The 26,361-nt window shown below is 45.2% G+C and overlaps 1 protein-coding gene across 2 annotated transcripts in view; it reads left to right on the top strand.

The window, feature by feature from the left end:
• Positions 1–26,361, top strand: part of ddr2a (discoidin domain receptor tyrosine kinase 2a) — a 136,924-nt gene that overhangs the window by 23,578 nt on the left and 86,985 nt on the right. For both annotated transcript variants that reach the window (XM_060920027.1, XM_060920026.1), the window contains exon 2: positions 25,881–25,988. In XM_060920027.1, the coding sequence (XP_060776010.1) occupies positions 25,883–25,988 (106 nt within the window). In that variant the 5' untranslated portion in view covers positions 25,881–25,882. The remainder of the gene's footprint in view (positions 1–25,880; positions 25,989–26,361) is intronic.

The following is a 26,361-nucleotide window of genomic DNA, read 5'->3' as shown; positions in this document are numbered from 1 at the left end:
AGCAATGTAATGCCTTTTCTGGCTAATTTTATTCGTCTTACCTCCAACAAAGTGGTCACTACACAAGCGTTGGTATGCCGCTATCCATCTTCTCCGTCGGTCAGCATCTACCGGGATCCGATAAAATGATAACCCTTGCCTTGTTTGTTGATGGTTACTACATCCAGGTGCACAACAATATAGTGGCATGATGGAAGTCTTGCTGAAAATGAACACTTTCTTTGCTGCTGTTCTTCAATGTTGGCTGTGGTAAACTACTGGTAGTACATGTCCAAAATGGCGGCCGCGTTTGTCGTGACGTCACGTGAAAAGGGTCCATAGAGGCCCATTTCCAGCAACTATCACTCCAGTGTTCTAATGGTACAATGTGTTTGCTCATTGCCTCAGAAGGCTAATGGATGATTAGAAAACCCTTGTACAATCATGTTAGCACAGCTGAAAACAGTTGAGCTCTTTAGAGAAGCTATAAAACTGACCTTCCTTTGAGCAGATTGAGTTTCTGGAGCATCACATTTGTGGGGTCGATTAAATGCTCAAAATGGCCAGAAAAATGTCTTGACTAGATTTTCTATTCATTTTACAACTTATGGTGGTAAATAAAAGTGTGACTTTTCATGGAAAACACAAAATTGTCTGGGTGACCCCAAACTTTTGAACGGTAGTGTATACTTACATGGTACTTGGTTAATTATTTGCAACTGATTGAACCAAATGACAAGACATCTCATCTCATTATCTCTAGCCGCTTTATCCTTCTACAGGGTCACAGGCAAGCTGGAGCCTATCCCAGCTGACTACGGGCGAAAGGCGGGGTACACCCTGGACAAGTCGCCAGGTCATCACAGGGCTGACACATAGACACAGACAACCATTCACACTCACATTCACACCTACGGTCAATTTAGAGTCACCAGTTAACCTAACCTGCATGTCTTTGGACTGTGGGGGAAACCGGAGCACCCGGAGGAAACCCACGCGGACACAGGGAGAACATGCAAACTCCACACAGAAAGGCCTTCGCCGGCCCCGGGGCTCGAACCCAGGACCTTCTTGCTGTGAGGCGACAGCGCTAACCACTACACCACCGTGCCGCCCCATGACAAGACATAACTTGGTTTAAAATTTGGTCTCCCAGTGAAGCTGGTTTGGCATTGACTAGGAGACCAAATCTGGCCACTGGGAGACCATTTGGTCTCCCAGTAACTATGTTAAAAAATGCTCTGCAGTCTTACCACAACATTTATTTCTCAGCTTGTCACATAGACTGGCCTTCAGACTGCACTTTCTTTTTCTGTCATTATGTTTTGCAGGGAGACATGAGACATTGAGGTGAGACATGAGACATTATGTTGGGAGACTTGGGACATAGTAAGGAGACATCGAACAACAATAAAATACCTAGCTTAATTCTACTGTTAGGGTTTTGCTGGGATTCGAACCTGGTTCGTTGGTGTGATAATCCAGCAAACCCCCACTAGGCCACCAGGGGGATGACTCAAATGCAGAGGCGTGAGGCGGAAGTAGAAAAAGAATCAAAAGGTTTATTTAAACTATATACACTATATACAAGGCAAAACAAAAGACAAAAAAAAACCCAAAGAGTATAATCCAAAAGAAAAGCAAAGTGCAAAAATACAAAAGCTAAGAGGATCAAAAAACACAGTACAAAGGAAACTGGAGATAAACATAACAGCACAAAGACTCCGTGACAAGAGGACTGAACTCAGGGGTATAAATAGACAAACTAATTAAGGACACAGGTGAAGATAATTAGGCAATTAACACAAACACAAAACACAGGAACAGTGGCGGCCTCTAGAGGCCAAAATAAACACGACATGAAAAGGAAATAACAGCGGCCTCTAGAGGCCAAAACAGTCCTAGTCCTAACAGGACCCCCCCCTCTAGGAGCGTCTCCTGACGTTCCCAGGGCGATCCGGATGGGCCGAATGGAAGTCCCGACATAGTTCTTTATCAAGGACATCCCGAGCAGGAACCCAGCAGCGCTCCTCAGGACCATAGCCCTCCCAGTCCACCAGATATTGCAACCCGCCGCGGACCCGGCGGGAGTCAAGCAGGCGATTCACAGTGAACACAGTCTGCCCCTGGAAGATGCGGGGGGGTGGGGGGTTCCTAGGGGCAGGGGCATACGTAGACGTCAGTACGGGCCGTAACAGGGAAACATGGAAAGTGGGGTTGATCCTCAGAGTCCGGGGCAACTGGAGCCGGTAGGAGACAGGGTTCACCCTGCGCACCACCTTGAAGGGGCCAATGTAGCGAGGAGCAAGCTTGCGGTTCTCCACCCGCAGTGGAAGGTCCTTAGTGGACAGCCAAACACGCTGCCCAGGGCGGAAAGCGTGTGCAGGTCTTCTATGGCGGTTGGCCTGAGTCTGGTTGGTTCTGGAGGTCTGTATGAGGGTCTTCCTGACCTTGCTCCAGGTCTTGCGACACCGTCTCACATATTGGTTGACCGAGGGCACCCCCGCGTCCTCCTCCTGGTCCGGGAACAGAGGTGGCTGGAACCCGAATTGGCACTGGAATGGCGACAGCTTGGTGGCCGATGACTGCAGGGTGTTGTGGGCGTACTCCGCCCATGGCAGCCAGGTGCTCCACGATGTCGGGTTATCCATAGCCAGGCCTCGCAGGGTGGTTTCCAGGTCCTGGTTGAGCCTCTCCGTCTGACCATTGGACTGTGGGTGAAACCCAGAGGAGAGGCTGGCAGTGGCTCCGATGACCTTGCAGAACCCGTGCCACACTCGGGAGGAGAACTGGGGCCCTCGGTCTGAGACGATGTCCTGTGGAAGACCAAAGACTCGGAAGACATGATTAAACAAAAGTTTCGCAGTTTCAAGAGCAGAGGGGAGTTTGCACAGTGGTATGAAGCGGCAGGCCTTGGAGAATCTGTCAACTAAGACCAAAATGACCGTGTTACCTTGTGACTCAGGGAGACCCGTGATAAAGTCGACTGCCACGTGGGACCAGGGACGCCGGGGAATGGTCAGAGGATGCAGGAGACCCTGGGGACGCTGTCGTGGGTTCTTGGTTCTGGTGCAAACCTCACAGGACAGGACAAATGACCTTACTTCCTTCTCCATGTTAGGCCACCAGAAGCGTCTTTTCAGGAAGTCCAGGGTCCTCCGAGCTCCCGGGTGGGCGGTGAGAGGGGAAGAGTGACCCCACTGGAGAACCTTGGCCCGGGCTTGATGTGGGACGTACAAGAGGCCTGGTGGCCCCGTCCCAGGACCGGGGTCCTGGCGTTGGGCTCGTCGGACAGCCTCCTCAATACCCCAGCGGACAGGGGCCACAATCCGGGACACAGGGATAATAGGCCCGACTTCATTCTCCCTGTTAGTGGCAGAGAACAGTCTGGACAGTGCGTCAGGTTTGGTGTTCTTGGAGCCGGGGCGGTATGAGAGGGTGAAGTCAAACCGACTGAAAAACAGGGCCCACCTAGCCTGTCGAGGGTTCAGTCTCTTGGCTTGCTGGAGGTACTCCAGGTTCTTGTGGTCAGTCCAAACCAGGAATGGATGTTGTGCTCCCTCCAGCCAGTGCCTCCACTCCTCAAGGGCCAGTTTGACCGCTAGCAGTTCTCGATCCCCCACATCGTACCGGGACTCAGCAGGACTCAGACGGTGGGAGAAGTAAGCGCAGGGGTGCAGCTTTCCTTCCGAACGTTGAGAGAGCACCGCGCCGACACCACTGTCCGAGGCGTCCACCTCCACGATGAATGGTTGGGAGGTGTCCGGGAGAACCAGAATGGGTGCCGTGCAGAAGCGGTCCTTGAGGTCTTTGAACGCCTTTTCTGCCTGAGGAGACCAGCCATAAGATCCACCTGTCCCTTTGGTGAGGTCTGACATGGGTGCTGCCACAGAACTGAAGTTCCTGATGAACTTGCGGTAGAAGTTAGCGAATCCTAAGAACCGCTGAACCTCCTTAACGGACTTGGGAGTAGGCCAATCCCGGACGGCCAGGGTCTTGGCAGGGTCCATTTGGAGTTGGCCTGTCCGTACAATAAATCCCAGAAAGGAGACCTCGGGAACATGAAATTCGCATTTCTGGGCCTTGGCGAACAGATTGTTCTGTAGCAGCCTCTGGAGAACCTGGCGGACATGGTGGCGGTGCTCCTGCACGGTCTTGGAAAAGATAAGGATGTCGTCGAGGTAGACAAAAACGTATAGGTTAATCATGTCCCTTAAGACGTCGTTGATTAGGGCCTGAAAAACAGCTGGTGTGTTGGTGAGTCCGAAGGGCATCACCTGGTATTCGTAGTGCCCAGACGGGGTGTTAAAGGCAGTCTTCCACTCGTCTCCCTGTCGGATACGGATGAGGTGGTATGCGTTCCGTAGGTCCAACTTGGTGAAGACGGTGGCACCTTGGAGCAGGTCGAAAGCTGTGGACATCAGCGGAAGGGGATATCGGTTGCGCACAGTGATCTTATTCAGGCCCCTGTAATCAATACATGGTCGGAGCCCCCCATCCTTCTTGCCGACAAAGAAGAAGCCGGCTCCAGCAGGTGAAGTGGAGGGTCGAATAAACCCAGAGACCAGGGCATCTTTGAGGTATTCCTCCATGGCCTTGCGTTCTGGCTGAGAGAGTGAAAACAGTCTGCCACGAGGAGGGGTAGTCCCAGGGAGCAAGTCGATGGCACAGTCGTAGGCCCGGTGCGGAGGAAGAACGGCGGCCCTGCTCTTGCTGAATACCTCCTTGAGATCCCAGTACTCTGTGGGAACTTGAGATAACTCGGTGAGATCAGGGGGCTCGGCAGGAGACACAGGAGAGCTAGAGAGCAGACAAGAGGCATGGCATGCAGGGCCCCATTCCACAACCTGGCTTGTTACCCAGTCTATGCGAGGGTTGTGGCGAGTAAGCCAAGGAAGGCCTAGAATAACTGGGAACTCAGGTGAAGGAATCAGGTGCAGGGATATTTCTTCCTTGTGACCTTGAGACTGGAGGAAAACTGGAGAAGTAACTTGGGTGACTCTTCCATCACCTAACGCTTGGCCATCGAGGGCAGACACAGACAGTGGGACTTCAAGAGGTGCAGTCGGAATATTGATGCTTTGGGCGAAGTGAATATCCATAAAGTTCCCAGCCGCCCCTGAGTCTATCAAAGCTTGACAAGAGTGGACAGACTCACCCCAGGAGATGGAGACCGGGATGTAGATTCCTTGGCCAGGGAGTCCGGGAGAGAGGGTAGGCCCCGTCACAACCCTCCCTCGGCTGGACGGGGCGGTCCTTTTCCCAAGAGTTCGGGACATGATGCTCGGAAGTGACCAGGCTTGCCACAGTAGATGCAGCACTTGTCCCTCCTTCTGCGCTCCCTCTCAGATGCGGAGAGGCGAGTACGACCCACTTGCATGGGTTCTGGACAGTCACTGAAGGAGGTAGATGGTCTCCAGGTAGAGGTAGGGAGGCTGGGGGGGCTCAAGGCTTGGTGGCGTTCTCTCATCCTGTTGTCCAGACGAATAGCATGTGAGATGAGGGTTTCGAGGTCACTTGGGCATCCAATAGAGGCCAGACCGTCCTTGATGGGGTCAGACAGACCATGGTGGAAGGCTGACACCAGGGCAGTCTCGTTCCATCCACTTACTGCTGCGAGTGTTCGGAACGAGATGGCGTAATCTGCGACGCTTCCTCCTTGCCGGATGGACATGAGCTTTCGGGCTGCGTCGGTACTGATGTCTGCCTGATCGAAGACCCGAAGCATCTCTTCAGAAAACAGCTGGAAATCAAAGCACTCAGGTCCCTGTCTTTGCCAGATAGCAGTAGCCCAGGCTCGCGCCTTACCAGCTAATAAGGTGATCACAAAGGCAATCTTGCGGCGATCCGTAGTGTAGGTGGTAGGCTGAAGCTCAAAGGTGAGTTGACACTGGGTAAGGAACTCTCGGCACTCACTGTGCTTGCCGTCATACCTCTGTGGTGCAGGAAGGCTGGGTTCGCGAGGTGAAGAAGGCAGCATTGCAGGAGGCACTGGAGCAGGAGTGGGAGCTGGATCAGGAGCAGGAACTGGATCAGGAGCAGGAGATGCAGGCAGAGATGTCAGCTGTGCCAGGGTTTTCCCAATTTGCTGAAGCAGTTCCTCGTGGCGAGCGAGGGCCTCACGTTGGCTGGTGAGCGTACGTCCATGAGCGTCCATGGTCGCTCCGAAGCGTGTCAAAGCTGCCATAATTCCCTGAAGGTTGGCCGGGTAGACAGTTGAAGCAGCCTCTGCTGAGTCGGTCATGACGGAGTCTTTCTGTTAGGGTTTTGCTGGGATTCGAACCTGGTTCGTTGGTGTGATAATCCAGCAAACCCCCACTAGGCCACCAGGGGGATGACTCAAATGCAGAGGCGTGAGGCGGAAGTAGAAAAAGAATCAAAAGGTTTATTTAAACTATATACACTATATACAAGGCAAAACAAAAGACAAAAAAAAACCCAAAGAGTATAATCCAAAAGAAAAGCAAAGTGCAAAAATACAAAAGCTAAGAGGATCAAAAAACACAGTACAAAGGAAACTGGAGATAAACATAACAGCACAAAGACTCCGTGACAAGAGGACTGAACTCAGGGGTATAAATAGACAAACTAATTAAGGACACAGGTGAAGATAATTAGGCAATTAACACAAACACAAAACACAGGAACAGTGGCGGCCTCTAGAGGCCAAAATAAACACGACATGAAAAGGAAATAACAGCGGCCTCTAGAGGCCAAAACAGTCCTAGTCCTAACATCTACAGGTTTAATTTTTAGTTCTGATCAAAACTTGTAACATATGAGCTGTATGAACACACAATGCTGGTACAGCGATAAAAAAAAAAAAGTCAATTTACCCAAAACCTGACTCAACAAAACAGTTCCATTCTCAAGAAGGAATGAAATGAGTTTAATCCTCATGCAGGGACATGCCCACATTTTTAACAAAATATTTTAAACAATTTTATATTTGTAAACCACAAGAACAAACCTGCAGCATGAAGAACCATCCCAACTCTCCCTATCTGGCCATTTTGAAAAAAAAAATCCTTCAATGTTATTTTTTATTCCCCAGAATTGCAGTTTAATAAATAATACTATATATGCTACTGTAACTCTCGGCTACAGACTTTAATTCCTAACAAATCCCCAATTCTCCAGCATACATTACACAATAGGATGGAGGTGGAAGCGAAGCAGAAAATACTAGAAAAGTTTTGGTTGATAAAAATATTGAACTGCACAAACCTTACTGCAACATCCAGCTTCGTGGCTCCAAAGGAAGTTGGTTACTCTCAGGGGCAACATCTAACTTCTGATATCATCTAAAACCTGATTGGTTAAAATTCTCTCATCTCATTATCTCTAGCCGCTTTATCCTGTTCTACAGGGTCGCAGGCAAGCTGGAGCCTATCCCAGCTGACTACGGGCGAAAGGCGGGGTACACCCTGGACAAGTCGCCAGGTCATCACAGGGCTGACACATAGACACAGACAACCATTCACGGTCAATTTAGAGTCACCAGTTAACCTAACCTGCATGTCTTTGGACTGTGGGGGAAACCGGAGCACCCGGAGGAAACCCACGCGGACACGGGGAGAACATGCAAACTCCGCACAGAAAGGCCCTCGCCAGCCACGGGGCTCGAACCCGGACCTTCTTGCTGTGAGGCGACAGCGCTAACCACTACACCACCGTGCCGCCCTTGGTTAAAATTAATCTAGGGAAAATAAACTGTCCCAGGTCTCCCCTGTTCCAAGTCTCCCCGCTCTCCCCTATATTTTTTCCATTATAGTTATCACTTAGTTGTAGCAACAAATCACTCTTCTACAATTAGTAATAAGTCGCTAGTTTTGACACTGAAATCTGAAATTTTGAGCTGTAAACAAATCAGAACGTTTCTTAAGAAACTTGACGCCATTTCAACACCATTAAAGTAACTGAACTAAGAAAAAGAAAGCACAACTTTATTCATCACACACTTGTGAAATGTCCTCTCTGCATTTAACCCATCTGAAGCAGTGAACACACACACACACCCAGAGCAGTGGGCAGCCATGCTAACAGCACCCAGGGAGCAGTTGGGAGTTAGGTGCCTCGCTCAAGGCCGTCCCATATTAACCTAACTGCATGTCTTTGGGGGAAACCGGAGCACCCGGAGGAAACCCACGCAGGCATGCAAACTCCACACAGAAAGACCCTCGCCGGCCTCGAACCCAGAACCTTCTTGCTGTGAGGCGACCGTGCTAACCACTACACCATCGTGCTGCCCAACTACGATGTCTTTGTCCCCTGTTTTATATACTGCATCTTTTATTGAGATCAGTGCAGTCTTTTTGTGTCAAGCCCACCTCACTGGTACTAAAGTTAAAGCCGAATTGCCAAACTTTCTTCATTTTGTTGAGTCGATTCACAGCCAGCGGTGTAACACAATGACCCGTATCCCATATAAGGATGTGTACATGTATCTGTTTAGTGCTCCAAATATCCACATCTGTATTCAGGTTTAAATCCCAAACTGGAAATGACCTAAAATGGAAGAGGTTTTTTTTTTCTTCTTTAAAAAAAATAAATTACGAAACACTGGATAAAACCCAGAAGTGAAATACCAGAATAATTAGTATCAGCTAAAGATGTGGGCGAGTCTGTTTTTAATCCCACTCAGGCAATTATTATTTTTCTTTTTATCTACCCACAATCTAACAAATTTACTTGGTTCCCAAAATATAAAAAAAAAGAAGTCGCCTCATTTCAACATTTAAATAACGAATGATGATAATGATATAAATGCTCATGTTAATGAAGGTGGTCTTGATTTGGTCCATGAGCTTCATGAAAGTAAAAACTTTCTGCTTGCTTGATCGAGCTATCTATCTATCTATCTATCTGCATTCCTGCTTTTGGATCCTAGTCCTTATGCACACCTCTATACCTTTCCTCTCAACCAGAACCTTTCTGGCAAGCTTTCTATAAATACACAGTGCTGTGCAAAAGTCTTGGCATGCTGTTGTTGTTTTTTTCATACAAACTTTGTTATAGATTTCTATTTGATGACTACTACATTATTGAGTCAGGACAAAAACATTTTAGAGTTCCAAACGTTCTTTGTTTTCCAGCACAAAATTAAACGTTACAGAAAAAGAAAAGTTTGTATATGAGTAGGGTGGGGCGGCACGGTGGTGTAGTGGTTAGCGCTGTCGCCTCACAGCAAAAAGGTCCTGGGTTCGAACCCCGGGTCCGGCGAGGGCCTTTCTGTGTGGAATTTGCATGTTCTCCCCGTGTCCGCGTGGGTTTCCTCCGGGTGCTCCGGTTTCCCCCACAGTCCAAAGACATGCAGGTTAGGTTAACTGGTGACTCTAAATTGACCGTAGGTGTGAATGTGAGTGTGAATGGTTGTCTGTGTCTATGTGTCAGCCCTGTGATGACCTGGCGACTTGTCCAGGGTGTACCCCGCCTTTCGCCCGTAGTCAGCTGGGATAGGCTCCAGCTTGCCTGCGACCCTGTAGAAGGATAAAGCGGCTAGAGATAATGAGATGAGATGAGATGAGTAGGGTGGCACGGTGGTGTAGTGGTTAGCACTGTTGCCTCACAGCAAGAAGGTTCTGGGTTCGAGCCCAGTGGCTAACGAGGGCCTTTCTGTGTGGAGTTTGCATGTTCTCCCCGTGTCTGCGTGGGTTTCCTCTGGGTGCTCCGGTTCTCCCCAAAGACATGCAGGTTAGGCTAATTGGTGACTCTAAATTGACCATAGGTGTGAATGTGTATGAGTGTAAATGGTTGTTTGTCTCTGTGTGTCAGCCCTGTGATGACCTGGTGACTTGTCCAGGGTGTACCCCGCCTCTCACCCATAATCAGCTGGGATAGGCTCCAGCTTGCCCACGACCCTGTACAGGATAAGCGGCTACAGATAATGGATGGATGGATGGATGTATCTGAGCAGCGCATTACATAAGAGAGCACTTTTCAGATTAAAAAAGCAAACATAATGAAGGCCGCTGGGTTTTGGTGCAAAATGAAGACGCGAGTGTGACAGTCAAAGTGTCCAGAAGAACTGGGTCTGGGTCTGTAAAACCTACAGCTCATTTCCTTATAAAACTGCACTCGTTGTACCTCATCTCATCTCATTATCTCTAGCCGCTTTATCCTTCTACAGGGTCGCAGGCGAGCTGGAGCCTATCCCAGCTGACTACGGGCGAAAGGCGGGGTACACCCTGGACAAGTCGCCAGGTCATCACAGGGCTGACACATAGACACAGACAACCATTCACACTCACATTCACACCTACGGTCAATTTAGAGTCACCAGTTAACCTAACCTGCATGTCTTTGGACTGTGGGGGAAACCGGAGCACCCGGAGGAAACCCACGCGGACACGGGGAGAACATGCAAACTCCGCACAGAAAGGCCCTCGCCGGCCCTGGGGCTCAAACCCAGACCTTCTTGCTGTGAGGCGACAGCGCTAACCACTACACCACCGTGCCGCCCCCTCGTTGTACCTGAGAATACTGTTTTGTTTTTAAACCAAAGGTTCGTCTCACACTAAATATTGACTTTGTTTCATTTATTATGGATTACTGATTACTGCTTATAATACTGTTTTAATGTTGAAACATTTCATTTCATTATTTTTAAGCCATTTTTGGTCTACAGCATTTCTTTACACGTGCCTCAGACTTTTGCACAGGACTCTACATGTCTCTATATTTCTATATTTCTGAACTCATTACGTGTTCATTCTGGATCATATGTTCATATTCAGTTATATCCTTCATCTTGGGTGGCACGGTGGTGTAGTGGTTAGCGCTGTCACCTCACAGCAAGAAGGTCCGGGTTCGAGCCCCGTGGCTGGCGAGGGCCTTTCTGTGTGGAGTTTGCATGTTCTCCCCGTGTCCACGTGGGTTTCCTCCGGGTGCTCCGGTTTCCCCCACAGTCCAAAGACATGCCGGTTAGGTTAACTGGTGACTCTAAATTGAGCGTAGGTGTGAATGAGAGTGTGAATGGTTGTCTGTGTCTATGTGTCAGCCCTGTGATGACCTGGCGACTTGTCCAGGGTGTACCCCGCCTTTCGCCCGTAGTCAGCTGGGATAGGCTCCAGCTTGCCTGCGACCCTGTAGAACAGGATAAAGCGGCTAGAGATAATGAGATGAGATGAGTATTCCAAAATGTTTTAATTTTCATTTCTTAATATTCATTCCTTTTATATATCTTTGTGCCAGTAAAGTACATTGTTTTATACTGATAGTGCTAACTCATTTCAGAGCTACATTTACTCTCTCAGCTTTCTTGGATGTGTGTCGCAATAGCGTGAGAGGCATGGTGACTCTAGCACTCACGCAGATGGACTGAATTGAACTGTGTGCTTGTTCTGTTCTCCATGCAGCACTCAGGGATCAGTATGATGTTCTGGGATCATCTAAATCCTACTTTATTGACGTTGCAGGGGTTCTAAGAGGGTAGTGCATCACTGGTCCTCTGTTCAGGCTTGTCTTCAGACTGTTGATTGTTTCTGCTCAGCCCTTTGGCTGTTTGCTTAATGGTACCATACGTCTTTATTCAGATCGATGTATAGAAAAATTTACGTCCTCAAGTTTCTCTCCGTATGTCAGAGGAGTAGTATAAGCGTACGCTATAAAACCCTGGTAGAGAGCCATTAGTACGATGGTATTGCTTTGGAAAAACAAGCTGCACTGTCAAGATGTCTAGCATGACTGTTTTGTTATACATTTTAAGGTGTAGTCAGTGATTTTGGCTCTCCATTTAGCGTTCGAAATCTAGTGTCCAGGCAAGGAAGTCTGAACACTATCGCAATACTTGGAGCTTGATGAATTGTCAGGAAACATGATTGAGTTGCCTCCATGTCCTGATTTGTTGGATCTTGGGAGTTACAACAATGTTATAGCCAAGAATTTATTTACAAGGGGCAGGGAGAAGAAAATCTTCCCCTGTGTCTGAAATCACTCACGACTCACTATATAGTGGACATTTTGTAGAATTATTACACCCTATACTATATAGTGGACTCATAGTATCCCACAGTGCATCGTGAGAAGTAGTGTACAACCGATGGTCACTAACCAAGCAATATATACCATCGTGTATTGTGGTCGCACTGAAAGAAAAAAAAGTGTGTTGGGGTGAATGGACATTCACGGAGGAAGAAACACATTATAAACGGATATTCGAGTACAATTAAAAATAGTGGGCGGCACGGTGGTGTAGTGGTTAGCGCTGTCGCCTCACAGCAAGAAGGTCCGGGTTCGTGGCCAGCGAGGGCCTTTCTGTGCGGAGTTTGCATGTTCTCCCCGTGTCCGCGTGGGTTTCCTCCGGGTGCTCCGGTTTCCCCCACAGTCCAAAGACATGCAGGTTAGGTTAACTGGTGACTCTAAATTGACCGTAGGTGTGAATGTGAGTGTGAATGGTTGTCTGTGTCTATGTGTCAGCCCTGTGATGACCTGGCGACTTGTCCAGGGTGTACCCCGCCTTTCGCCCGTAGTCAGCTGGGATAGGCTCCAGCTTGCCTGCGACCCTGTAGAACAGGATAAAGCTGCTAGAGATAATGAGATGAGATGAGATGAGATGAGATGAGATGAGATGAGATGAGATGAAAAGTTCCAGTGCAGAGCGAGGAATTTTTCAAAAGCCTCAAATTTGAAGAATTTCGAAAGTATTCAGCCTTGATTTAAAAGAACTGAAAGATGCAGCAGACACAAAGTACTTTGTATTGATTAATGTGGGAAATGCGCTCAGTATAATATGGATTTATCACAAAAATACATGCATGTGTTTATTATTTTGAAAACCCACCAGCCAACTGATCTGGCACGTTTTAATCGTGTGACAGTAATGACGTAAATAACGGTGCGGCAGAGAAAGCTTTTTTAAAATTTTATTTTACGAATGAGCTCACTGTATCGTCCTCTATATAGACTTCCCTAGATAGTGAGTAGGGAGTAATGAATGAATGAGTGATTTTGGACACATCCTTCTTCTTCTTCTTCTTTTGGCTGTTCTCGTTAGGGGTCGCCACAGCGGATAACGTCCCTCCATCTCCTCCTGTCCTCTGTATCGTTTTCTGTAGCACCAACCGTCCTAATATCCTCCTTCACCACATCCATAAATCACATTTTTGGTCTTAACATGCTAAATAAAATCACTGTTATCTGTACAGTTATATCTAAAATATAGATATGCATATTTTGGTGGGATTTCAGACAGGTGTAGGAGCTGAATTTGTTATTTAATCATTTAAGACGCAATCCATTGTCAGCTACAATCTCGCCATGTTGATCAGCGTAAAATACCTTTACGACAGTTCTACTGACATTATATTACATTACATTACATTACAGGCATTTAGCAGACGCTCTTATCCAGAGCGACATACAACATACCCAGAGCAGCCTGGGGAGCAGTTGGGGGTTAGGTGCCTTGCTCAAAGGCACTTCAGCCATTCGTGTTGGTCCAGGGAATCAAACCAGCAACCTTCTGGTCTCAAAGCTGCTTCTCAAACCATTAGGCCATGGTTTATAAAAGTATTATTGTAGTAACAGGAAGAATTACATCTTATCTCATAAAAACATTTCACTTCTTCTGTTTCTCCTCCTTCAGTAAATCTGCTGTACATCATCAGGGGTTATGTTAATTTAATTTCTCTGGGCTGACAGCGTAGCTAACTGGTTCATAGCTTTCAAACAGGAACAGGGAATAAGAATGATCCTGATTGGTTAATTCTGTCATACCAGCTCGGGGCCATGTGATGGAATGTGATGGAACGTATTGATTTGGTGCTCAGAGTGGATAAATATGGAACGTTAATGACTGTGTTGATGTTTCAAACATCATAACAGATCAATTAGTGCATATGTTCTTTAGCCTGTGAATATTTAGTCTGGTCTCGATCCGTAGACATTTCCGACGGGGGTGGGAGGAACAAACCACTGTCTTTCAAACTGTCTCTGTGCGTATAGGCCAACGCTCTGACCAATCAGCGCAACAGTGACTGTGACGTAGTCAGAGCGACAGAAAGCAGTGGGGGAGGCCTTGAAATAAATAATTTTTCAAAATGCGTATTAATTAATAAACAGGTTCTAGATATTAAGAAGTTTGGAGATAATGACCACAAGTTTGGAGTCTGTACCACATACTTAACATACACTCTTATTTTTTTTCAAGTGTTTTTCAAGGGTTTGCTTAAACTGTTTTTGAGAGTTTTTATTTAGTGGTGTTTGGTGAAATAATTTCCCTTAAATTTAAAATAACGTGAAAATAAGAAACAATCAAAAAGTAATGTTTCAAAGCTGTTTATTAATTCTTCGTACTGCACAAACTAGCCCCATCCTTTTGGCTACGAGCGGAGCCAGCTGGTAGATCAGACTTTTGCCATAGCCGGTCGGCAAAACAGCGAAAACGTCCTTCTTGAAAAGGAATGAGCGGAGAGCCTCTTCCTGCTCATGTTTCAACGAAAACTCCAAGTCTAATTCTTCTAAAACTGATTCCAAAGCGGAGTCAAACGCGCGCTGTTCACTAGCCGTAGCCATCTTTCCTGTTGTGCTTTCTCCAGCGTCGCGCAGCCTTGTCGTCACTCCTGCAAAAGCCCGCCCAAAGAATCCAAACAAAAACCTTGCGTTGTGATTGGCGGGCACGATTTGATGCCCGGGGTGTTTTTGTTTATATGGTGCGAGGCTAGACCCACTCATCTCATCTCATCTCATTATCTCTAGCCGCTTTATCCTTCTACAGGGTCGCAGGCAAGCTGGAGCCTATCCCAGCTGACTACGGGTGAAAGGCGGGGTACACCCTGGACAAGTCGCCAGGTCATCACAGGGCTGACACATAGACACAGACAATCATTCACACTCACATTCACACCTACGGTCAATTTAGACTCACCAGTTAACCTAACCTGCATGTCTTTGGACTGTGGGGGAAACCGGAGCACCCGGAGGAAACCCACGCGGACACGGGGAGAACATGCAAACTCCGCACAGAAAGGCCCTCGCCGGCCCCGGGGCTCGAACCCAGGACCTTCTTGCTGTGAGGCGACAGCGCTAACCACTACACCACCGTGCCGCCCCGGCTAGACCCACTCGCTAGGCAAAAATATTTTTGGCCGCTAGGCGGGTGGGTCTAGTTTACTAGGCTATGTGTTCTTTGTATAAGATGTACACTCGCTGGCCACTTTATGAGGAACACCCTGCCGTCCATGTCATGCAGTTGTCTCATCAGCCGATCCCTTGACAGCAGCACAATGCATCAAATCATGCAGGTACAAATCAAGAGCTTCAGTTCATGTTCACTTGAAATATCAGAATGGGAAAAATTGTGATCTCAAAGTGTGACTTTCACTGTGGTGCCAGATGGACTGCTGGTTTGAGTATTTCAGAAACTGCTGAGTTTTCACACACAACAGTCTCTAGAGGTTACACAGAATGGTGCGAAAAACAAAAAAGAAACATCGAGCGAGTGAGCGACAGTTCTGTGGGTGGAGGTCAGAGGAAAATGGACAGATTGGTTTGAGCTTTTTTGCCAGGAAGGATACAGTAACTCATAGCAACTCTTTACAGCCGTGGTGAGCAGAAAAGCATCTCAGCATGCAACAGCAGAAGACCACATTAGGTTCCACTCCTGCAACCAAGAACAAGTTCGTATTAAAGTGGCCGCTGAGTGTTTATAATCAGCTGCGCTGTATGTGTGTTATGTTAATCTCATCTCATCTCATTATCTGTAGCCGCTTTATCCTTCTACAGGGTCGCAGGCAAGCTGGAACCTATCCCAGCTGACTACGGGCGAAAGGCGGGGTACACCCTGGACAAGTCGCCAGGTCATCACAGGGCTGACACATAGACACAGACAACCATTCACACTCACATTCACACCTACGGTCAATTTAGAGTCACCAGTTAACCTAACCTGCATGTCTTTGGACTGTGGGGGAAACCGGAGCACCCGGAGGAAACCCACGCGGACAACATGCAAACTCCACACAGAAAGGCCCTCGCCGGCCCCGGGGCTCGAACCCAGGACCTTCTTGCTGTGAGGCGACAGCGCTAACCACTACACCACCGTGCCGCCGTTATGTTAATCATCCACGAATAAACATTTAGAAATCCTCCATAGCTACGCTTCTGGTCAACATTTTGTTTTTCCTCTCATTTACAGAGCCTGTCCTTTGAGCAGATATTTTATTGAAGCTGTAAATATCTGAGGAGAACTTATAAAATCCCTGACCCCACCTATGAAAATCTGTCTAAGCTGCATCCATAGAACACAACTCATATTTTTAACGTAGAAATATTCTGGCAAAAAGGCAAAAATGTGCAAACCTGTCACGTCTGCCTTAATATATACGTCCACTTTCCAGTGACGTCCAGAAGTGCAATTATGCCGAACATTTTGCATGATGAGAAAAACATGCATTCTAAACCCTAAAGTAAGGGTTTAATAGCTTTTCATCTTGAGCTAGCTGGTTTATTCATGACAGCTTCATACTGAACTAACCACAGACATGCACGCTCCCACCATAGCTTTTCAGACTGAGTCTCTTATTACTGTTCCTGGTGTGCTCTGGATTCTGTGTCGTCCATAATCACTCCCATCTGCCATTTTGTAAAATATCTCCGTGAACCATGACGATAGGCACGATCTTGGTGGACCAGCACAAATTACAATGCCACATTTTTGAAAGGAATCATTTTTCATAGATCTGTACGCACGATTGCAACAAGTACAGGAGTGAACTTGATGACTTTTGTCCATTCCTTCTGTCTGGAATTGGGGTTTAGTGTTGAAATAAGAAGTTGTCGTTTACTGTCAGAGGTTTGGAAGCGTCTTAGGGCAGCTGTTGAGATGCAGAATGACTTATGAACAATCAGCCAGAGAGGGAGATGGAGCCGTTATACTGGATGGTAGATATTGCGATATTAGGAATACTGCTTATTTATACGAGTCTGTTCAAGTTTCACGTTTCCTGAAAGCAGATTTCAGTAGTCTTTTGAAGATTATTATTCATCGCACTGTTTGAGAAGAAACAGATTGATTTCGACATGTTCAGTATATAGGCCACTCCTACGCAGCACTGAGAGCACAGTTGTGTTTGGCTGCTGATGAATACTGTGGGAGGAAGAAAAACTCTCCTTAGCTATCCAGCAGAGACCCACATTCATGCTGTTTTTCAGACACTCAACCTTTACACTAGACTTATACAATACTCATAAACACTGCTGGGCTTGTCTAAGCATTCTGCCATAGGAAACCCTAATATATCATCTAGTCCTGTGCAAAAGTCCTGGTTTTAGGCATGTCAAGAAATGCTGTAGGCCAAAAAATGGATTAAAAATTATGAAATTAAATAGTATAAACGGCAGTAAGCCATAATAAATGAAACAAAGTCAATATTTGGTGTGAGACGACCCTTTGCTTAAAAAAAAAAAAAAAGAGTAGTCTCAGGTACAGTGAGTTCAGTTTTATGCGGAAATGAGCTGTAGGTTTTACTGAGCATCTTACAGAACCAGCCCCAGTTCTTCTGGACACTTTGACCGTCACACTCGCTTCTTCATTTTGCACCAAAACCCAGCAGCCTTCATTATGTTTTCTTTTTTAATCTGAAAAGTGCTCTCTTATGTAATACGCTGCTCAGATACAAACATTTCTTTTCCTGTGACATTTAATTTTGTGGGGCGGCACGGTGGTGTAGTGGTTAGCGCTGTCGCCTCACAGCAAGAAGGTCCGGGTTCGAGCCCCGTGGCCGGCGAGGGCCTTTCTGTGCGGAGTTTGCATGTTCTCCCCGTGTCCGCGTGGGTTTCCTCCGGGTGCTCCGGTTTCCCCCACAGTCCAAAGACATGCAGGTTAGGTTAACTGGTGACTCTAAATTGACCGTAGGTGTGAATGTGAGTGTGAATGGTTGTCTGTGTCTATGTGTCAGCCCTGTGATGACCTGGCGACTTGTCCAGGGTGTACCCCGCCTTTCGCCCGTAGTCAGCTGGGATAGGCGCCAGCCTGCCTGTTGTTTTAACTTAAAAAAGTTAGTGCAAGGGCTGACTTAAAATTTTGAGTTCACTGGAATTCACATAGTAAGTTAAATTGTTGTGAACTTACTATATTAATTTCAGTGAACTCAAAATTTTAAGGCAGCCCTTAAGGCAACCCTTGCACTAACTTTTTTAAGTTAAAACAACAAATCATTTTTTACAGTGTGTAGAACAGGATAAAGTGGCTAGAGATAATGAGATGAGGTGAGATTTAATTTTGTGCTGGAAAACAAAGAACGTTTGGACTCTAAAATGTTTTTGTACTGATTCGATAATGTAGAAGTCATAAAATAGAAATCTATAACAAAGTTTGTATGAAAAAAAGGGTGCCAAGACTTCTGCATACTACTGTATATATTGCATTACAGAGACTCAATCAGATTATAAGGATTTTTAGATTGAATCTATAAAAGATAGTTCGGCTACACTCGTATAAAAAATAATTTAAAAAAAAGTTATAATGTCCTGCGGGATCTTTGGTAGGTCTTTCTGGGTTTTGTGTCGAACCCTGCAACTTTCTCGAACCCAAGTGATTGATCGTTATAGGCGACCAACATTACAGAACAATTTGTCCTACAGAGTGACGTCTAGCAAAAATATACAAGTATTTTCTCAGCACAACAGTCAATAGTGAGGAATAACATGTATTACTTTTAAGAATAAGAATGTGACTTAAGAATTTATGTGACAAAATAAATCAGGCCTGAAGAGTTTAAAATCAAAATCTGTGTAAAGAAAATAAATCAATTAAAGCTAGACTGCCTTTCAGATTTTTTGAGTGTAGGTCATTAAAAGAATTTCCCCCCGACACCCAGTTATTTTTCTTTAGTGGACTGAAAGCTACTGAATTTGAATCACAGACTTCCAATTTTATTAGTTTTTTAAAAATAGAACAACTAATGAATTTTGTGGGCCTAAATTCTCCGCTATTTTTTCCTGCTTCACCATGATGCAATACAAGATACTACTCCATGCATGACGTGGTGGGCTTTCCCTGTTCACGCAAGGCATTGTGGAATACAAATTTGAAACAGGAGAGAAAAATGGAGGGCGTGAGTGTATGAATGAAACGTGAAAGACCGACTACAGTAACGGAAAGCGAGAAGAAAAGACGTTGTGTTATATACAAAGGAAAGGAAACACAGAACCAAACTAATAAATAAATATCGGCGCTCAGCGAGCACCTCGGTGTGATCAGCTGTTCGTTTAGCGACAGAATGATGGAACTGCCAGTGCACGGTCAAAGGTAAACCTGCACATGTGCACATACACGGACTTCCTCTGTCTGCTTGACTGCACGAAGCGAGCAATTTCATGCACATTATTTGCTTTAATCCCCTCAAATTAAATAACTTCCCAGCCACAGAATGGCCTGATATTTTGTGAGATATTACAGAAATAAACATATATCACAATGACCAAATTTCAGAGGGAACTAAATTTCACCGATTTTATGAACTCGAAAGTCCGTCTCGCTTTAATGCATTATTTTATATTTTAATCTATTTATAGGGTTAATATGGAACCGTACGTCTAACTTGCACAAACTATCCAAGATCTTGCTAGAAGAGATTTCTAGGAAGGTAGAAACCTTATCCACCCATGTATTTTCTCGAAAAGTCAGACTGAGTGTTTCAAGGTTTAATTTGGCCTTTGCAAAATACATACCGTCACCGCTGACATGACTTTGGAGTATACACAGCAGAGTTATATAAAAACATCACAATTAGCTGCCCAGTTCAAGTCTGTAATTTTCCTATTTACTGTGCCTTGTAGTCTTACATAACCCACTATAAGCAACATATGTCCAGACCACAAAAAATGAGACTGTAAGAGTGTAGCAAACAACACAAAAGTTGTTTAGAATCCAGTTCAGTGTCTGTTTCTCATAGTTTCCATGACATTGGATGGAATTTTAGGAAGCAAAGACTACAGTTTACTGAAGTCTCTGGATATACAATCTCAGAAAATAAAATACAGTATTGTACCTTTAGGGGCACAATGGCTCGTTACTGGTGTGGTAACCTCTAAGGTACTTATTTGTACCATTTATATACTGATTGGGAACATACATGTACCTTTTTCGCCCTAAAAAGGTACACATAGTTACCTTGAAGTCCAATAATTAGATTAGATTAGATTAGATTAGATTAGATTAGATTAGATTAGATTAGATAGAACTTTATTGATCCCTTTGGGAGGGTTCCCTCAGGGAAATTAAAATTCCAGCAGCGTCATTACAGGATAAACAGAGAATAGAAACTAGAGAAAACGTCTAGATAAATTAACTATTTACATATACAAATATAAAACATAGGATATGAAAAACGTCCAGTGGGAGAGGTATTGCACTTTATATTGCACATTTATATTGCACATTGTCCAGTATTGCTTTTTGTCAGGCTAGGCTACTGCTCCTTCCCGTCCTCTGTCCTCCTGTTACCCCTCCTCTCCCCAGGGAGTTGTACAGTCTGATGGCGTGAGGGACAAAGGAGTTTTTAAGTCTGTTAGTCCTGCACTTGGGAAGGAGCATTGTGTCACTGAACAGGCTCCTCTGGTTGCTGATGACGGTGTGCAGAGGGTGACTGGCATCGTCCATGATGTTCAGTAGTTTGTTTATAGTCCTCTTCTCTGCCACCGTCACCAGAGAGTCCAGCTTCATGCCGACCACAGAGCCGGCCCGCCTGATCAGTTTGTCCAGCCTGGGTGTGTCCTTCTTGGATGTGCTGCCCCCCCCAGCACACCACGGTGTAAAACAGGACACTGGCGACCACAGACTGATAGAACATCCACAAGAGTTTCCTGCAGATGTTAAAAGACTGCAGCCTCCTCAGGAAGTATAGCCTGCTCTGTCCCTTCCTGTACAGGTGGTTGGTGTTGCAAGTCCAGTCCAGTTTGCTGTCCAGCCACAGCCCGAGGTACTTGTAGGAATCCACAGCCTCCACCTTGACTCCCTCGATCAGAACTGGTTGTGACTTTGGTCTGGAGCCCTAGGAGGTACGTTAGTGTAGATTGTACCTTCCGGGACAGAAATGGACTCCTACTGTACCCCTGTTCTGACAGTGTACCAAGTTAAATTGGGTGATCTGGTCATACATGATTTAAGTATTCTATATTTTCGGTTAAAGACGTACAGGATACAGGATGTTTTGAATATGTTTTGTTGGAGCGTTCTACCCTTGTGAATTGTTTTCTGTTGCTGTGGATAGTCCCACATAGATATGCTAAATAAAGATTTACACTTCACTGGTTTATGATAGGGGTGGCACGGTGGTGTAGTGGTTAGTACTGTTGCATCACAGCAAGAAGGTTCTGGGTTCGAGCCCGGTGGGTGACAGGGGCCTTTCTGTATGGAGTTTGCATGTTCTCCCCATGTCTGCGTGGGTTTCCTCTGAGTGCTCCGGTTTCCCCCACAGTCCAAAGACATGCAGGTTAGTCAAGTCAAGTTTATTTGTATAGCGCTTTTAACAATGAACATTGTCGCAAAGCAGCTTTACAGAATTTGAACGACTTAAAACATGAGCTAATTTTGTCCCTAATCTATTTCCAATGAGCAAGCCTGTGGCGACGGTGGCAAGGAAAAACTCCCTCAGACGACATGAGGAAGAAACCTCGAGAGGAACCAGACTCAAAAGGGAACCCATCCTCATTTGGGCAACAACAGACAGCATGACTATAACATTAACAGTTTTAACATGAAGTCAGTTTCGTTGATGTTATAAATTTTCACTGATGGAAACTTGAGTGTAAAACTGTTCATGACAACTGCAGTCCTAAAGTTAGCAAGTCAACTGTAGTCCTCAGCCATAAAAGCATTACTGTAAGTGTCCAGATCATCCTCCAGGTATAACCCTCAACTGTCCTCATGGGGCCATCCTCCACAGGAGCAATGCGATAAAACTCCGACCAGACACAGGGCACCAGGATGGATCAAGCAGGTCCGAGGGGCAGAAGAGGCCAGCATCTCAATCCCAGGACCAACATGTAACTCAGAGGGACAGATTGGGGGGGAGGGAGGGAGAGAGAGAAAACACAGGTTGTTAGGTATGCCCTAAAAATGACACAAGTATTAAATCTGTGTGGTAGGCTCGCAGAGACGAGAGTCTTGACCTCAGGCATAATACACAACAATGGCATGTTAATATGGTTAAAAAATATCATGACCTGCTCTGGCTGGATGCTTGATTGGGTGATGGGAGCGCACGCCTCAGCAATGATGGGATGCAGATGGGACCCTTAGGGCTGGCCAAGACAATTCTGTTACATTTCACTGGGTCTGGGACATGCGACAGAATGTCTGACGGCCGATTCCCTGCAGGCTACGATAGCCAGTTGAGGTCTCCACCCTCTCCACCAAAAGATTTCCTGTTGACTCCATGTAACTCAGAGGGACAGGTTTTTTTTTTTTTGGGGGGGGGGAGAGGGAAAGAAAACATGGGTTGTTAGGTATGTCCAATGTCACCTGAATAAGTAGGAACAGTATACATATTGCACCGAGTACAAGCAGGGACTCCGGCAACTAACTATGACAGCATAACTAAAAGGGGAGAGCCAGAAGGTAACACAGGCATGAGGGAGCCCCGGGACATAAAGCAGCCAGCCACTACACCGTCAACAAACTCGAGTGAGCAAGCGAGTGGGGATTGACAGCATCCATACATCCCAGTTTACCAAAACACTCTATGTCTGAGGACCCTCTAGGTCTATACCTTTACCTCATAAACACCATTAACAAAAGGCTTGACTAAACAGATATGTTTTCAGACTAGATTTAAACACTGAGACTGTGTCTGATTCCCGAACACTACTTGGAAGGCTGTTCCATAACTGTGGGGCTTTGTAAGAAAAGGCTCTGCCCCCTGATGTAGCCTTCACTATACGAGGTACCAGCAGATAGCCTGCACCTTTTGATCCAAGTAGGCGTGGCAGGTCATAGAGGACCAGAAGTTCACTCAGGTACTGTGGTGCGAGACCATTCAGTGCTTTAAAGGTCAATAGTAGTATTTTATAATCAATACGAAATTTGATTTGGAGCCAATGCAGTGTGGATAAGACAGGGGTGATGTGGTCATATTTTCTAGTTCTAGTAAGGACTCTTGCTGCTGTATTTTGAACTAACTGGAGCTTGTTTATGCACTTATTAGAACATCCAGACAGTAAGGCATTACAATAATCCAACCTGGAGGTAACGAAAGCATTAACTAGTTTTTCCGCGTCATGTAATGACATTAAATTTCTTATCTTAGCAATATTTCTGAGATGAAAGAAAGCTATCCGGGTGATGGTATCAATGTGAGTTTTGAATGAAAGACTGGGGTCAATAATCAGTCTGAGGTCTTTTACTGCTGCACGTGAAGAAACAAAGGCCATCCAGAGTCACTGTGTAATCAGAAAACTTACTTCTAGCCGTATGTGGTCCTAGTACAAGTACTTCAGTCTTGTCAGAGTTAAGCAGAAGGAAATTAATAAGCATCCAGTGTCTAATGTCCTTAACATATTCCTCAATTCTATAAAGCTGGTGTCTCTCATCAGGGTTTGCAGAGACATACAACTGTGTGTCATCAGCATAACAGTGGAAACTAATACAATGTTTATGAATAATATCACCCAGAGGTAACATGTTAGGCTAACTGGTGACTCTAAATTGACTGTAGGTGTGAATGTGAGTGTGAATGGTTGTTTGTGTCTATGTGTCAGCCCTGCGATGACCTGGTGACTTGTCTAGGGTGTACCCTGCCTCTCGCCCATAGTCAGCTGAGATAATCTCCAGCTTGCCCGTGACCCTGCACAGGATAAGCGGTTACAGATGATAGTCCTTACTTTAGCAGATAATCTCACAAGGATACTGTAGATTTGTACCCAAGACCTGCTGCTGTAATCAAAAAGACTATCCTGGGCTCATCCTAGGACTCATGTATTCTCAGGGAGTTTTTCCTTGCCACTGTCACATCTGAATTGCATATGATTGTCAGGTAGCAGAGACAGCGAGAGTTCCAGGTAGTTTCCTTTATGTCAATAAAATCCAAATCAGTGGACAAAAACAGGAATCAAGCGGTGGTCAGGCAAAAAGCAAACTCATAAACCACAACGCAGCTACAATACAACAGGGACAGGACACTAAGCGCATACGTCACAGTTAAACCAAGGCTATGATGGTGAACTTGTTCATGTGAGTGGGAGTGTATTGTGAACATTGTAGTCTTCGGCAGCCATGTTTGTAGGCCATGATGCAGGTTGGGAGTTGTAGTTTTTGGCGGTCATGTTTATTGGCTGCAGTGTTGACTTCAGCCTTGACATGACAATTATGGATCCCAAACTACACCTGGATTTCCTTCCTGCTTTGTTACATTATCCGTGATTAAAAGTGACATAAATAAAAATATAAATGTAACAAATGAATCTTTAATCACTAGATTCCCAAGCACTTGATGAGAATGACAAGTGTATATAAACTATTTATCTGTAATGGCATGCACTCATCATTACTCAAGAGTTCCTTAAGAGTCCTTTGGATGGTTCATGGTTCGACTCAGCAGTATTAACTCATCCAGCCGACAGGTGATGAGCTTATCCCATCATGTGTCGTCTGTCCAGCGTTGTCCACATTTCATGAAAATTGCTTCTTTTCTCTCAACTCTTCACCGATTTTTATTCTTTTTGGCAGGAAGGTAGGTCTGCCTGGGGTGCATATGGCTTCTACCCTAATTTGCATAATTGCAATTAATAATGAAGATATGGCGTAATTAAGCCCTAACGAGCAGTTTCCACACAAATCGCTTCTTCTCCCTCAATTCTTCACCGATTTTAATTCTTTCTGGCATGAAGGTAAGGATACCTAGGGTGCATATAACTTCTACCTAGATTTGCATAATTACAGTTATTAATGAAGTTATGGACTAATTAAGCCTTCAACAACAACAAAAAAAAATCGCTTCTTCTCGGTCAATTCCTCGCCGTTTTGGATTCTTTCTGGCAAATAGGTCGGTATTCCTAGGGTGGATATAGCTTCTATATATACTGTAGCTTGTATATAGTGTATCTAGCTTGCAACATTTATTGCGCAAGGTGGCCCACTTTAGACCGTTCCTTCTGGACTTGACAGGAAAGGAGTGAGCTACGCCGTCATTGACGGTCTCGTTTCTGTTTATTATAGTTCTAGGAAGTTTTTTTGGTTCACGGAGAATTTGTAGATAAACAGTAATACAGGTAGAGCAATTTCCTTAACCACAGCAATTAGAAATGTTCTATAAACGTGCTGTAAATGTCATCTTGTACTTGTATGGTAAACATTAGCTAAGATTGCTTGGCAGTCAAAGAAACTCAGTACAAACTAAGCAGGGGGCACAGGGTGAGACATGTGGCAGTGACTTAGACATTACCTCAGCTGGACAAAGCCCACGAGGCCAGTGATGTGGCACACGCTCTTAGAAAAATGACCTGTTTGTCATTAAAATGCATTAATAATTTTCCAACACCTAATTGCACCATCCATGAATTTCTAATGGTCAGTCCATTTACAGTAATAAATCTAGACCTCATGAGTGGTTTTCTGGGCTGAAATAATGAATCTGTTTTGTTGGCACTGGTGTGTGTCGGTTGACATACTCTCACTATTTTGTTCTGAGAAGCAAAGCCTTGGTTGTGGTATGAAGAATTAATGGAAATTCCTCCAGCTACTGCGGGCAATTACTGAAGCTTTATTGTCTTCAATAAAATCATGGTTTTATTTATTTGTTTTGCCATTAAATGTACCTCATGATTGGCACCTTAGTACTTTATATAATAAGATGGAAATGTTACAAAGGTATCCTAATATACTGCTTTTGGTTCTGTATTCATTTAGTTAGAAATATTATCTCTAAAGATTCCTCTGATCTATGTTTTGTTTACTTCTCCAGGAATGAAGGCCAGGTCTCGATTTGAGATGAACCACCTTTGGAAGATCATCTTTCCCCTTTCACTTCTTCTGTACCTCTCAGGGAATGTAAAGTCCCAAGTAAATCCAAGTAAGTCTTTTTTTTCTCCTTTAATAAGCAAAGAATAAAACACTTAGGGATGTCCTGTTATAGGAAAATAATTATGCTCTCATGCCGAGGTTCATTATTTTCCTATAACAGGAAAAAAATTTTACCAACTACTCTTTTTGTTTTGTCTGGAGTTAATAAGACAAAAAAAACCCCCAGCTCATCATGTTCCAAAGAAATTGCAAAATGCATAACGGAAAAGTGGTATGCAACAGAAAAGCATTTGGTCTATCAATGGGTTGACCGCAAAATAAAAATCCCAATGATATCACAGGCATCATTTTTTGATTGCATTTTGCAATTTCTTTGGAACATGATGAGCTGGTTTTTGCCAGGATCCAAGGGAGCAAAATTG

Source organism: Neoarius graeffei, chromosome 4 (genome assembly GCF_027579695.1).
Source record: "Neoarius graeffei isolate fNeoGra1 chromosome 4, fNeoGra1.pri, whole genome shotgun sequence".
Classification (NCBI taxonomy): Eukaryota; Metazoa; Chordata; class Actinopteri; order Siluriformes; family Ariidae; genus Neoarius; species Neoarius graeffei.
Note: the sequence above shows the minus strand (reverse complement) of the source record. Positions and strands in the feature narration are given on the sequence as shown.